The following is a 15,594-nucleotide window of genomic DNA, read 5'->3' as shown; positions in this document are numbered from 1 at the left end:
CAGGTTGCCCCAAGCCCCGTCCAACCCGGCCTTGAACCCCTCCAGGGATGGGGCAGCCACAGCTCCTCGGGGCACCCTGCGCCAGGGGCTCACCGCCCTCACAGGGAAGAATTTCCCCCCACTGTCTCCCCTAAATCTGCCCTCTGCCGGTGCCAAACCGCCCCCCCTCGTCCCACGGCTCCCCTCCCTGACCCAGAGTCCCTCCCCAGCTCTCCTGGAGCCCCTTTAGGCACTGGAAGGGGCTCGGAGGGCTCCCCGGAGCCTTCTCTTCTCCAGGCTGACCCCCCCACCTCTCCCCGCCTGCCCTCCCAGCAGAGGGGCTCCAGCCCTCCCAGCACCTTTGTGGTCCTAAATATCCAACCGAAACCTCCCCCGGCACAACTTGAGGCCGTCTCTTCTTGTCCTATGACCTGTGACTTGGGAGAAGAGACCGACTGCCCCTCGCCACAACCTCCTTTCAGGGAGCTGTAGAGTCCGGTAAGGTCTCCCCTGAACCTCCTTTTCTCCAGGCTGAACACCCCCAGTTCCCTCAGCAGCTCCTCATAAGTTCTCCAGACCCTTCTCCTTGTTCTCCAGACCCCTCACCAGCTCCGTTGCCCTTCTCTGGACACGCTCCAGCACCATAATGTCTTTCTTGTCACAAGGGGCCCAAAACCGAACACAGTATTTGAGGTACAGCCTCACCAGTGCCGACTACAGGGGGAGGATCACTGCCCCGATCCTGCTGGCCACACTATTCCTGATACAAGCCGGGATGCTGTTGGCTTTCTTGGCCGTGCTGCTGGCTCATACCCAGCCAGCTGTCCTCAACACCCCCAGGGCCTTCTCCGCCACGCGGCTTTCCAGCCACTCTGCCCCATCCTGTAGCGTCCATGGGGTTGGTGAGACCCAAGCGCAGGACGCGGCACTTGGCCTGGTTGAACCTTACACCGTTGGCCTCAGCCCATCGATCCAACCTGGCCGGATCCCTCTGTAGAGCCCTCCTACCCTCAAGCAGATCCACACTCCCGCCCGACCTGGCGTCATCGGCAAACGTACTGAGTGTGCACTCCATCCCCTCGATTTACTGCCAATTAACTTAAAATGGGCATCCCTGATGAAAGGACTCCTGTGTTACCGACGGTGCTGGAGGGCACGAGAGGCACAGCGGCCATCGGAATACTCGGACGCTCTGCGAAAGGCTGAGAGCGTTTTCATCTCCCAAAAAGGCTCTGCTGATAAACCAGCAGGGATCAAGCAAGAGTTTACACGAGGCACAGAAAAGCGCGCTGGGCTTTGGGGAGCAGTAAGGCAGAGCCCGCGTCGACAGCTGACTTGCGTAATAATTTTTGATGATTAATAATTTTTGATGATTAACAATTTTCAGTTCTCAACAATTTTCGGTGCTCAACAACGTCTGGTGCTCGGCTGGGGGACGGGACTGCAGACTCCCCCTCCCCGACTCCTGCAATATTATTCCTACTTTCTTCTCCGCATCCCGGCGGAAAGAGGAGGGTGGTAAAGGGCAAAGCAGTAGCTGAGCCACTGGGGACTCCTCCTCGCGTGTGTATATTCTAAATGATCACAGAATCGTTTAGGTTGGAAAAGACCCTTCAGATCATCGAGCCCAACCGTTGGATGATAGAGCCCAACCGTTGGATGATAGAGCCCAACCGTTGGATGATAGAGCCCAACCGTTGGATGATAGAGCCCAACCGTTGGATGATAGAGCCCAACCGTTGGATGATAGAGCCCAACCGTTGGATGATAGAGCCCAACCGTTGGATGATAGAGCCCAACCGTTGGATGATAGAGCCCAACCATTAAGGATGGATTCAGTGACTCCAGGAGAAGGCGCCAGACCTGAACGGTCTCACTCCTTCCACCGAGAACCATCTGGTCTCTCACCCTCTACTTACAGGGAGGTTCAGCTTGACGGCGTCCACGGGCTGCTGGAAAGGCCACGCAAACTGGTGCTTCCATAGCGTCTTCAGCACCACCTTGAGCAGATACTGCAGCTGGTTGGTCATTCGCTTGGGTTTGTTGGGGTTGGAGGTCTCCGGCGGAGGGGGATTGACGCCTACAGCACTGCCTTGTTGGGGTTGAACCTGTGACTGCGTCGTAGACATTTGGGTGGTTTCTAGTCCATCCCCCATTACCGGCAAATTTCTCAGTCTCGTTCCAGGGCCGCTCTCCGCCGACATGCTATTGATCCCATTGCATTCCTCACCGGACACCCTGCGCGACACGGAGAAGGGAGAGGAGATCACTTCAAGCCCAGCTTTTGGTACAAGGCACTGCTTAAAAAGAACCCGGCGGACCTCTGCCAGTCTGGCTCGGGCAACTACAGCTCGCACCCCGCTCGCTTAGTCACAGCGTTGTGTTGTCCCAACAGATGATGTCAGCTTTCTGTATCCCAGGGTTAAGAAAGGATATTCCGAGGCAATTTGCCGTCTCTTCCACACCAGGTGTTGGCGTCGCCTTTCCGCTCCTTAGCGAGCGTGACTTTTATCCCTGTTCTTGCCTAATGTGGCCAAGGAGGACTCCCATGTTCTCCATAAAGAACCTTCATTACCTCTAAACGAGGCTCTAATGAGCAAAACGCCGCTCGCTCTCGGCAATTACCAGTTTCAGCTCCAGGGTTGGGTTCACCAAAACCGGGAAGAGAAGTTAAGTTGGTGTTGGCCAACTTTTAGCTCCAGCTAAAGGACCACGGGGGGGACACATTTATCTCCTCTCAGCTTCTCCGCAGCACCCACCCCACCACCACGGGTCAAGCTCACCCCAATTTCATGCCAAAATCTGTCTTTTCGGTGAAGGCTGAGCTTCCGCAGGATGCTCCAGCTGAACTATGCAGCGGACAGACCCACATTTAATTCACACTATCTGCTTTCGGTAGATAATTCAGGTAGATAATACCTTTAGGTAGACAATCTTTAAGTAGATAATCTTTAGGGAGATAATTAGGTAGTTAATTTAGCTAGATAATCGAGATAGATAACAACTTTAGGTAGTTCATTTGAGTAGATAATCTTTCGGTAGACAATCTAGGTAGATAATCTTTCCGTAGATGGTCTTTTGGGAGATCATATAAGTAGATAATCTTTAGGTAGACCGTGTTAAGGCAGACAAAGTCGATAACCTCGGTAGCTAATCTCAATGTAGACAACTTCAGTAGATAATTTAGGTAGATAATCTTTAGGTAGCTAATTTAAATATAATTCTGAAGACCAGAAATTCGGGGAAAAAAGGCATTTCTGCTTAGCCTCCGGACTTCTCCCAGGGCGTATTTCAGAGCTTTCCAAAGACCACATGCAGTCCGTCTGTCATCTTAAGCTACGGCTGCGCAAAGGGGTTACCACCGAGCCACAACCAGCCACCACCACCACCACCACGTGGTGAATCCCCACCCTCACCGGCCGTGTGGGACCTTCCTTGGGTAAAGACACCTTCCGTCCCGTGCGTCCTTCATCTAACTGAACGCTGAGCACGTGTAGCACACGTTAAGCTTAAGACATGCAGCTATTAATTAGAGAAGACCGCTATATATTGTGCCAGGTGAATTAAGAGCCTCGTTATTCAGCAATTTCGAGTGACACCAGGGGAAAGCGAGGAAGAAAACGTTTCCTATCTCTCCACCCATGGGGTTATCGAGTGCTTTCTCAGCTGGGGCAGAACTGCTTTGGTTTAGGACTCGCAGCCCCTGTGTGAGCTGGAAAACGTCGCTCGGCGTCAAAGCATTAACCTCGGCGGAGAAAACCTTTGCACATATACAGTATATAAGTATATATAGGTACGTATACGCTCACAACAAGCGTCTGGCCACGGGTCTGGGCTCTTATTCTGCTACCGTAGAGCAGCCCCGTGTCTCCGGTCGTGGTCTGGAGGCGCAGAGGTGGTCTCCGCACACGTGGCAGCAAGGGACTGAGCCAGAGTCCCCGTAGAACCTCAGCCAGTCTCAAACCTCTGCCTGAAGTCGGCGGTCCGTTGCGTTCGCTGACCTAAACCCAACACCGACCCACTAACACACCAGGGCAACGTCAGATTTTGGTCTTTAGACGACGGGGTTTAACTTTTCAGGGTTCCAAGCGGGTTGAAGCATCGCTCGAGCGGCGACGTTGCCATGGCAGACTCCCACCGTTGTCCCCCCGGGAGATTTTAGGGGAGATTTTGTAGCTGTGGATCCAGGAGAGCTTTTAGCTCAGCTGTCCCGTGAAAACTCTCCACTCCCGGCTTTCATTTTATTCCCGATTTTCTTCCCCCGTGAGCAGGGCAGCCTGCCCGCTCTATGCAGGGGAGAGATGACCCAAACCAGTTGCATTTGGAGGCAATTTGGATTTCCCTCTCTTGCACAACTCCTCGAATTTTGCTTCGGGGCGGTGCCGACTCCTCTAGGTTAAATAAAGGGAAGCTCTCGAGTGATAATCTGTCCTTATCAAGCAAAAGGAACCCTCTCTACTCACTGCAAGGGGATACGTTACCTTGTAGGATACATTGCCATAGAATTTTGCCCCAGAAAATGATGCGGAGTCAGAAGTTGCTTGGCTTGTCCATCTATCTTCCGTGGCTTCAGGCACAAATGCCTTTAGACGCTGTATCTGCTGAAACAAACAAAGCAATTAATCGGAGGCATCCTCCCAAGGCATCAGAAATGAGGGCTACATCCAAAGAATTTGCTGTTTGTTTTTTTTTAATGTATATCAACGGTCCAGCGAAGCAAAGGAGTCAACGGACAGCCGCGAACACGAGACACCTACGTTAAAAAAAAACAAAAAAAAACAAACGAGGAACCGGCACCGGTATTTCAGGTTTCTCCCAGGCATTTTTCCACCTTTAGGGCAAACTCCTTCCTGAAATTCATCATTTCAAAGTCTACCACCGACCGATTTCCTTCTGCGCCCTCGGAACACAATAGCTCTCCCAGAGCCAGGCGTAAGAGGAAGCCAAGGAGCTGTTATATTTTATTTAAAAGAGAAGGGAAAATACTTCATCATCGCTTTAACTTCTTCCCCTTCCACTTAAAAGCGAAGGCTCCAACCACCCGTGCGGGCAGTTAAGCGTTATATCAGATTTACCCTTTTATTCTCACTTAATTTGATTTATCACGTCTTTTTCACCGTCTCCTTGCTCCTTTGGAGGGATCCCACCAGTGTCGCGTTTTCAAACCCCAGCGACGTCTTTTTTTAAGGGATTAGCTGGAAATACACCAATTTACACCATTTTTCTCCTCTCTCCCCCGGTAAAAGGATGCTTTGACTCTCCCCCCTGCCCTGGCAGTTACATTATGGCTCCTCTCTTACGTTAGCGCCCCACTCGTGTGCCAAAATATGAGAAAAAAAAAAAATAATCAGAAAATTTCCATTTTTAAGAGTTGATTTTTAAGAGTCTCACCCCAACTCATCCCTCGCCAGAAATCAGGGTGTTCCCAGGAAAAAAAAAATACTATTACGGGGAGGGGGAATCTCCTTTGACACGGGAGACAAACGTCGGGGAGTTCCACGAAAGGGGGTTTGACGGACCTGCGGCTCCTCCGCCGTTAAAATCCGGCGGAGACATCAGAAACACGAGCGGCGGGACGGAGAAGGTAAACCCAGATTTTACCGTGCAGCGAGGCAGCACCTACGGATCTACAGCCCGGATCGTGCCGCAGGCGCTACGTTAGGGCTTTCCTTATCTATAAAGCGCTACGTTTGGGTTCCCTCAATCTAATCTGTATTCTCGATTAGCAATCTAACCTGTATTTGAGCAGGTCAGAAGTCTAAGCTGTGCTACGGTCAGGTTTTCTTAACCTACAGATTAAGGTGGTGCTACGGTCGGGTTTTCTTAATCTAATCTGTATTATAGATAATCTAATCTGTATTTTTTTAAATCTGTATAATTTGTGTTACAGATTCTGCTATGGATAGAGGACAGAGTTCCATCAGGGTTTTCTTAATCCCCAGTTTAACACGTTGCTATGTTCGGGTTTTCTTAATCCGATATCTATTCTAGATTAGAAATCTAATCTCTGTCAGATTAGAAATCTCAATTTGCATCGTAAACGATGATACAGATGGTGCTACGTTCGGGTTTGCTTAATCTAATCAAGATTACAGATTAGAAATCGACTCTGTATTCGATTAGATATCTAATCTGCGTTATAGATCATGCTACAGGTGGTGCTGTGTTAAGGTTTCCTTAATCTACAGATTAAGATGGGGCTGGGGGGGGGGTTTCTTCACCTTTTCTATAATATAGATTATAATACTATAACATTCTAGAATATCTTATATGTATCTCTAATATTCTCTATATATCTATAATAATATTCTGTAACTACAATGTCTATACAATTCTATACGATTCCATATTACAGATTACAAATCTAATCTCTACGTTAGGGCTTTCTTAATCTAATCTCTAGTATAGACGAGGAATCTAATCTGCATTGGTTCAGAAATCTAATCTGCACTACAGATTGTGCTACAGTGCCACGTTCGGCTTCTCTACGTTTCTCAGGATTAAGAAAACCCAAATGCAGCACCACCTTAATCTGTAGATTAAGAAAATAATTAATAAGGGGACAATAATTAACCTGTAGATGAAGAAATCCCACACGTAGCACCATCTCCAGCTGCGACGACCAAAACGCCTTCGTTAACCTTCCCGATACGAGCCCGACCAGTCTGCCCCACGCCGCACCGTCTCGTTTGCCTGGAGACAACCCACTTATTCACGGCAACGGGGGAAAATCAGGAAAAAAAAACGCTTCCTCGATTACCGCGATTAACGTTTACGCGCTTCGTTAGGCAAACGTATAAGAGAGAGGCGGGATGAGGTCCGGCGCAGAGAGGCTCAAATTCCCCGGGACGCATTCCCTGCGTTTGGCCGGAGCCACGTGATTTTAATGCCGCCTGCCAAAAAAAAAAAAAAAAAAAATTCCTGGTGTATTTTTTTCCCCCCCTTCCAGGGAAGAGGCGGGAAGGGAAAGGGCTGTAATGCGGTGCGGGAGCCGGCAGAGGGAACTGCCAGGCCAGGAGGAACCCAAGCCCTGCGCCAGGACCTCTTCTTCTTCTCCTCCCCCCAAAAAAACCCTGAGCTGGGAACGACGGCGATGGGGGGAAGCTGAGATGATATCACGGGGAAAAAAAAAAATAAAAAAAAAAATAGAGAAACGGGTCTGGAAAATTCACCGGATCGATGGGATAAAAGGGAATGCGGCCACGGGTCCGGAGGAGGAGGTCGGCTCTGGAAGCCACCAGAGATGGGGACGGGCCATGCCAGGGGGAGAATAAATCCCACGGCTTCGCCGGACGCGAGGCAGCGGTCGAAATGTGGAAAACGGAGAAACCCCTCACTCTGCGGAGGGAGAAATTAAACGTTGCCTAAAGAGCAGCAACGCGGGGGAAGGCTGAAGGATGGAGGATGGTGACGGAAGGGGGGAATCGGGGGAACGTTCGGTTTGGGACGGCAGCAGGCATGAAAAACAAAAGCAGGAATATTTTTCCAGTTGAAAAGTGGGAGAAATTAATAACCGGGAACACACCGGGGGGGGGGGTTATCACAGCACCAGCCTCTGAAAAACATCCTAAAGGGGAGAAAAAACATCTCCCAATGACTTGAAGAGGGCGGTGTAAGCGAAAAAACCATCAGAAAATGCTGTTTTTTATTTGGGCAGATGGATTATTTCAGGCTGGTTTAAAGGGGGCGGATGTTTGCGACAGAACCCTCAGATCCGTGTGCAGCAAAAGCTGCGTGAGCGGAGCCGGTGGCAAAGAAACCGCGTTGAGGATTCACGTTCCATCCGGGACTGATCCAAAACCACAAGTGAAATCCTAAAGACGACTCGAGGAGTGACCGAGAAAGACGCTCCGAACACGAGAGCGGCCGCGTTCGCAAGAAGCCGCTCCTCCTCTTCTGCCTCAGCCCAAATAAACGGATTAAGAATGAAATCCTTTAAAAAATAAAATAAAGGCAAAAAATGAGCGTTATCAAGTAATAAAGTGATTTTGTAGAGTTGGGGGTTTTGAACTATTTGAGGTTATCTGCCCCTCCTGGCCAGTGCCTGGAAAAGGAGCCGATGGTGGAAAATGGATTTTAACCTATTTTAAGTCACTGACGTTTAACTAAGGACGTTAAAACCAACTATTCCCATCGCGCCGACAGCCGGTTACAAGCGCCGCTTGCGGCGCTGGATCCACCTACAGCAACTTTGCCGTATTTTGAGGAAAAGAGAAAGACTTCAAGCCGGCTTTTAGAAGAGAGGCGAGGTTTCGGATGCCCCAGCAGCAAAAGGCAAGGCGGTACGGTCTCCACGGACCGCAGCACGTGCCAGGAGAAGCCGGGGTAGGCGTGAGGGCAGGTTATTGACTGAATTTTAATTCGAATTTCCGCCCCTATCACCGCCGCTCTGCTCTCCGCGCTAAGCAGGCGTGCACGTTTCCTCCAAAACCAGCGCGATCCGGTGGGTAAGAAGCAAAAATCGGCTTTAGAAAAATGGAGCAGAAAGAGCGCCACGCCCAAGAAAGTACTAAAAAAGAAGCAAATTGTGTTTATTTGTGTTCTGGAATGAGACAATCTGTTCCCCCGGGGAAGCGATCGGTAAGTACAAACCCAATAGGATCTACGTCGTCCTCCGGTTTGGGGCTGAACGTCCGTCTCCCTCCTGGAAATCTTTTCTTCTCCGCAGTCATCCCCCTGCGGTACTCACCCCGAAGCGCCGATTCCCTCTGCCCGCAGCCTCAAGTCAATTTTGCAACCCTTCCTGGGACGCAAAAGCCGCATTTTTAAGGGAAAATATAAAGCCGAAGGTTTCTTCCGCGGGCGCGCAGGAGGAGGGGAAAGGCTGGAATTCGGTTTGTAAAGGCGAAGGCAACGCTCCAAATCCAAGACGGGGGCGGTACGGCAGGATAAGCGCAGAGCTACGAGACATCAAACTAAAATTCGTGGTTAAACGGCATCAGAACAGCTAACGGCGCACCCAACGCTTCCTAACCTCCAAATTCTTCGTTTAAGACTTAATTAACCATGTTTTAGCTTGTTTTAGTTGATGCCTCCAGGCAAACGCTGCCGGGAAAACGCAGCCGCTTCCTCCTAACCCGAGCCGGGGATGTTCGATTGATCTTATCCAAACTACACCCGGAGCTTTCCCGGTGCGTCCAGCCCACCACCTCCTGCTCCCTGCCGCAATAATTTCCCAATAAAATGAAAACGATTTAATTTTATGATGATACCACTTAAAATAATTTCAAGACGCCACTTAAAACATCAACTTAAAAACACCCAAAAAGCGGTTTGCTTCCAGCTCCCATGTTATTAAGTGTTATTTTTGTTTGCGTATGTACAACGGGAGAGGATCAAAAAGAGGCGTTTGCTCCTCAAGACCTGTTTGGTATCGGTTTAAAATGTTGTTTAAATTCCAGTTCAAAGAGTTTCTCTCTTTCATACAGCTCCCACTGCCCTCGAATTTCAGAAGCAGCATCTCGAAGGCGCAACACGAGCCGGAAAAAGCCACGTGAAGGGAAATTCCCACCCCAAAAGAATCGAATTCGGTGGACGAAATAAATTTTCCCCATCCCCAAAACTCAAGAGAGGCACAAGGATAAATGCACCACGGGCGGGAGCGCTCCGGGAAGAGCGGCTTCGCCTCCTGCCGTGAAGCTGCTCAAAAAAATAAAGCATAAAGCAGCGAGAGATCAGCGCATCCTCCTTTTCTTAGGGAGTGGGATGGGAAACCACCCGGAGAGAGAGACAAAGCGAAGGGGACGCCTGTCTGTCTGTCTGTCCTGGGCTGACGGCACCAAAAACCTGTGTACACACAGTAAAAAAGCCTCATAAAACACAGTTTTGGGTCCAGCCCGGTTAAATATGTTTGCTGGCGACGTGGACAGCGGGATGGAGGGCACCTGGGTGAGTTTGCCAATGACACGGAGCTGCGTGGAGCGGTGACATGCTGGAGGGAAGGGATGGCATCCAGAGGGACCTGGACAGGCTTGAGGTGGGGCCAAGAGAACCTCATGAAGTTCAAGGGCAAGTGCAGGGTCCGGCACGTGGGTCGGGGCAACCCCGAGCCCAAATCCAGGCTGGAGGATGAAGGGATGGAGAGCAGCCCTGGGGAGAAGGACTCGGGGGGGTCGGTGGGGGAGAAGCCGTGAGCCGGCACCGTGTGCTGGCAGCCCAGCGAGCCCCCGGCCACCCGGGCTGCATCCCCGGCAGCGTGGCCAGCAGGGCGAGGGGGGGACTGTGCCCCTCTGCTGCGCTCTGCTCTGCTCTGGGGAGACCCCCCCGCAGTGCTGCCTCCAGCTCGGGGGGTCCCCACAGCAGAAGGACACGGAGCTGGTGGAGCGGGGCCGGAGGGGGCCCCGGAGATGCTGGGAGGGCTGGAGCCCCTCTGCTGGGGGGACAGGGGGGAGAGGTGGGGGGGTCAGCCTGGAGAAGAGAAGGCTGTGGGGAGCCCTCCGAGCCCCTTCCAGTGCCTAAAGGGGCTCCGGGAGAGCTGGGGAGGGACTCTGGGTCAGGGGGGGGAGCTGTGGGACGAGGGGGGGGCGGTTTGGCACCGGCAGAGGGCAGATTTAGGGGAGACAGCGGGGGGAAATTCTTCCCCGTGCGGGCGGTGAGCCCCTGGCGCAGGGTGCCCCGAGGAGCTGTGGCTGCCCCATCCCTGGAGGGGTTCAAGGCCGGGTTGGACGGGGCTTGGGGCAACCTGGGCTGAGGGGAAACCCAGCCCAGGGCAGGGGGTGGCACTGGGGGGGCTTTAAGGTCCCTCCCAACCCAAACCATTCCCTGATTCTAAGTCCCAGAGATGGATGAGGGGCAGCACACACTTCTAGGGATCTCCAGAGGTCCCTTCCAACTCCGATGATTACGCAATTCCATGATTTTCCCCTATTTTGCTTTAAAGAGCTGCTCCCTGTCCCCTTTAACACACAGAAGTGGGGACAGGATTGCTCCAGGATCACCCAGAATTAATAATTACCACTTCTACACGGGCACTGCTGGAGGTTTAATGAAGGTGAAATCGGAAAGACCCAAAGCAGGAAAGGTTTCCGATGGCGATGTATTTACACAGAAGTAGGGGGGATTAATTAGTTGGAAAATAAGGCGGTGGGGGTGGGTCTGTGCTGGAAAAACACTGCATTTTTAATAAGATAAATGTCTTGCTGCACTTATTTTGGGGGAAAAAATAAAGCCACGGGGTGTTTTAGTGCAGAGGGACTGAATTCCTTTTCCCAAGTCCATGGGACGACGTACAGTGGGACACTAAGAAAAATCCACGTTTTGCATCACAGCCACTGCTGGAGTGAATTTATGCCGTATTAATTGAATATTTCAGGGTTTAGCTACCAGGATTAGACAACAGCGTGTACGTTTTCTTTTAAAGAAGAGAAATTCAGGAGCGTTTCTACCGCGCTGTAAGTTTTTAAGCAGTCCAGCCCCCTTCCGTATCCATCTCACACGTCACCGAGTTAAATCAGACCGATTTACCCAAGACATCGAGTCCCCAAATTCCTGGGCACGGGGGTGAAGATGATGCTTTTCCTCCTGCCAGGTACCCTCAACACCAGACCAGACACTTCAAAAACCTCCTACGGAGACATTAAAACACGGATGCGGATGCTGCAGCGGATTAAGCGAATCGAATTTAAAGCGATCACAGAGCAGACTTGGGAGGAGGAGTATTTTACCCTAAATTAGGCATCCGCATCTAGCAGGGTGGGGTTTTTAAGCACGATTCACCCAAAATAAAATAAAAAAAAAAAATAAAAGAGATTCCCCAAGCGGCGCAGACATCAGTGTGTAAGAGGAGAGAGAGAAATCCCACCTCCGTCTCTCCCTTTACTTATTACGGTGTAGAAAAAGGTGCTGTTGTTTAAATCCCCTTTAATAAATACATAAATTTCACTCTGGCTTTAAACTCTGCTTTTTTACACACACACCCCCCCCCTCCTTCCACTCTGCTTTCCTGCCCAACCGCTCCAGTTCTCCTCCCTCTCAGAGCTGGTTCTTCTTGAAACCGTCTAACGAACCAGCACCGGGACACCGAATATTGAAAAACTTAAATATCTCCCAATTATCACGCGCCATCCGCAGGTTTTTGTTTAATATATTCATTAATGACCTGGATGAGGGGACAGAGTGTATCCTCAGCAAGTTTGCTGATGATACCAAACTGGGTGGGGTGGCTGAACACCCCAGAGGGCTGTGCTGCCATCCAGCGTGACCTGGACAGGCTGGAGAGCTGGGCAGAGAAGAACCTGATGAGGTTCAACAAAACCAAGTGCAAGGTCCTGCCCCTGGGGAGGAAGAATGCTAGGCACCAGTACAGGTTAGGGGCTGACCTGCTGGGAGATAGCTTGGAGGAGAAGGATCTGGGGGTTGTGGTAGACAGTAAATTATCCATGGCCCAGCAATGTGCCCTTGTCGCCAAAAAGGCCAATGGAATCCTGGGCTGCATAGGGAAGAGTGTGGCCAGTAGGTCAAAGGAGGTCATTCGCCCCCTCTGCTCTGCACTGGTGAGGCCACAACTGGAATACTGTGTCCAGTTCTGGGCTCCCCAGTTCAAGAGGGACAGGGAACTGCTGGAGCGGGTCCAGCGAAGGGCAACTAAGATGATTAAGGGCTTGGAGCACCTCCCTTATGAGGAAAGGCTGAGAGAGCTGGGACTCTTTAGCCTGGAGAAGAGAAGGCTGAGGGGAGACCTTATTATGGCATACAAGTATCTAAAGGGTGGGTTGAAGGAGGATGGAGCCAGGCTCTTTTCAATGGTTCCAAGTGACAGGACGAGGGGCAATGGGCACAAGTTAGTACACAGGAAGTTCCGTTCAAATACACGGAAACAGTTCTTTACGGTGAGGGTGACGGAGCACTGGCACAGGCTGCCCAGGGAGGTTGTGGAGTCCCCTTCTCTGGAGATTTCCAAGACCCGCCTGGATGCAGTCCTGAGTAATGTGCTCTGGGCAATCCTGCTTTGGCAGGGGAGTTGGACTAGATGATCTCTAGAGGTCCCTTCCAACTCTGATAATTCTGTGATTCTGTTGACCCGTTGGGGGGGGGGGGGGGAATGCGGCGTCCCTGCAGACTTCGCCCTCATCGCCGTTTCAGCAGCAATTTCTGCACGAAAGGGGACGTTCCACCCTGTGAAATGCAAGGTCAACGGCTCGAGCTCGACCGTAGCGCGGCCACGTCGTCACCAGGCTCCGAGAGAACCCCCTCCTCGGACGCGGCGAGCGAGCGCTCAGCTTCGCAATTTATATTAGTTCGTTATCCCGAGGCGGTTTCCAGTGGAGGAATTACTTTGCCGCTGCTGTAAATGACATTATTTACATCCAGAGGAAGAGAATTCACAACCCGTACCCCCGCAGCGTCGCTTCCCGCCGCTGAGCTCTTGACATTTCCATTTCCATTTTAATTATTTTTTTGTTTTTAACCCGTTCCCTGGAGAAACGGGACCCGCCGAAACCCCCCCGGTTTCGCTTCGACCCCTCAGAAAGAGGGGAAAAAACCCACCGGTCGTGAATTTGGCGTTCGCCGTTCCCGCCTTTCAGGAGGAGATCTTTATCGGTGGGGATTTATTTTTCCGGCTGACCGATTCGGGGCATTCAGGTCAGCGCCCGGACGGCACTGTCTGGAGCCGGTCCAACCCTCCCGCCGCTACCGACAGCCCAAAATCCTCGCTCCCGTGCCGACGGCGACGCTGACCTCCGCAGCAACCTGTGCCGGCTTTTCTTCCCCTTCCTCTACCCACGTGGATTTTATCCCCATTTTATATTGTTTTTGTGCCCCGCGGGATGCGTTTGGGAGTCACACGTTGAATTATGCCATCGTTTCGTTCTGTGCCCTAAATACGGCAGGTTTCCACGCCGGAAGAGTTTTATTTATTCCTCTGCCCTAAACCATGGGGTTTCCCCCTCTCCTTTCCGCAGCTACAACAGCGAGAAAAATCTTCATTTAAGTTTATTCCGTTGTCCCCGCTACTTTTTTTAGGGGAGCAGCTATTTTTAGGCTCATTTTTCCACGGCTCAAAGAAAAAAAAAAAAAAAAAAAAAAAAAAAAGACAACCTCAACGTGGAATCTGAGCAGTTTTATACCTGATAAGAGCTTAAACAGCCACAGACTCGCACAGTTTTGCACTACGTCTTAACAGCCAACAAGTCCCTGCCCCAAACCCCACCTACGTCGTGAAGATTTTTGCCGTATTTCAAGGAGAAATCAACGTTTACCGATTACTATCTTACAATATTCCTACAAATCCCATCGATTACGAAGTCAGACCGGACTTAGGAAGCGGCCGGAGACACCCAGAGGAGGGGTTTTAATGACATGTCGGGGTTTTATACGTCATTTTTACCGCAGATGATGAAGGCCGCCGGGCGCGTAAGCCGGCACAGGAACGGTTTGACGCTCCCAGCAGCTCGCCTTTGGGTCTGCCTCCCAGTTTTAAGGCAGTTTTTGAAGCCCCAAAAAGCCTCAGTGAAGATTTTATCGGCGTTCTCCCTCCCCCCCCCTTGGCTCAGAGCAGTCTCGTATTTTATTTTCCCACTCAAACAGATCCCACCTGCTCCCACGTGCGGTTTCCCAGAGAACTCCAGGCGAGATCCATTTCTGCTGAAAAATGAGCGATCCCAGAAACCAACGAACATTTGGAAAGGGCGATTTATACCCAAACTATTCGCGATCAAACGTTAAGGCAGACTTAAGGGATGAAGAGCCACTGCCTTAACCCTCAACTGTCGCCATCCAGTGGGATCCAGAGATGTCCCCAGCATCACTGAGCGACAGGTCTCCTCTGTCCAAGACCTGGAGGTGAATTTAAGGTCCCACCACCACTACATGACGCTGTCCAAGTCCACCACCCGCCCAACCTCCTGCAGGCTTGACACCGTGTCCTCACCTGCCAGGTCCACGGCGGAGCAGTTGTGCCCCTACAGCTCATAGAGGAGCAGGTTGTGCGGCCTGCAGCCTGTGGAGGTCCACGGCGGAGCAGGTTGTGCGGCCTGCAGCCTGTGGAGGTCCACGGCGGAGCAGGTTGTGCGGCCTGCAGCCTGTGGAGGTCCACGGCGGAGCAGGTTGTGCGGCCTGCAGCCTGTGGAGGTCCACGGCGGAGCAGGTTGTGCGGCCTGCAGCCTGTGGAGGTCCACGGCGGAGCAGGTTGTGCGGCCTGCAGCCTGTGGAGGTCCACGGCGGAGCAGGTTGTGCGCCCTGCAGCCTGTGGAGGTCCACGGCGGAGCAGGTTGTGCGCCCTGCAGCCTGTGGAGGTCCACGGCGGAGCAGGTTGTGCGCCCTGCAGCCTGTGGAGGTCCACGGCGGAGCAGGTTGTGCGCCCTGCAGCCTGTGGAGGTCCACGGCGGAGCAGGTTGTGCGCCCTGCAGCCTGTGGAGGTCCACGGCGGAGCAGGTTGTGCGCCCTGCAGCCTGTGGAGGTCCACGGAGGAGCAGGTTGTCCGCCCTGCAGCCTGTGGAGGTCCACAGTGGAGTAGATGTCCACCCTGCAGCCTGTGGAGGTCCACAGTGGAGTAGATGTCCACCCTGCAGCCTGTGGAGGTCCACAGTGGAGTAGATGTCCACCCTGCAGCCTGTGGAGGTCCACAGTGGAGTAGATGTCCACCCTGCAGCCTGTGGAGGTCCACGGAGGAGCAGG

General features: G+C 52.0%; 1 protein-coding gene across 5 annotated transcripts in view; it reads right to left on the bottom strand.

Moving 5' to 3' along the window:
• Positions 1-15,594, bottom strand: part of BRD4 (bromodomain containing 4) — a 105,933-nt gene that overhangs the window by 64,681 nt on the left and 25,658 nt on the right. For all 5 annotated transcript variants that reach the window (XR_014270129.1, XM_082496639.1, XM_082496640.1 and 2 more), the window contains exons 3-4: positions 4,461-4,577; positions 1,899-2,217 (exon numbers count right to left, since the gene is read on the bottom strand). Coding sequence is in view for 4 of the 5 variants with exons in the window: in XM_082496639.1 (XP_082352765.1) it covers positions 1,899-2,217; positions 4,461-4,480 (339 nt within the window). In the remaining variant the exon portion in view is untranslated. The remainder of the gene's footprint in view (positions 1-1,898; positions 2,218-4,460; positions 4,578-15,594) is intronic.

The sequence above is a fragment of the Vanellus vanellus genome (assembly GCF_965231255.1).
Source record: "Vanellus vanellus genome assembly, chromosome: 30".
NCBI classification, from domain to species: domain Eukaryota; kingdom Metazoa; phylum Chordata; class Aves; order Charadriiformes; family Charadriidae; genus Vanellus; species Vanellus vanellus.
Note: the sequence above shows the minus strand (reverse complement) of the source record. Positions and strands in the feature narration are given on the sequence as shown.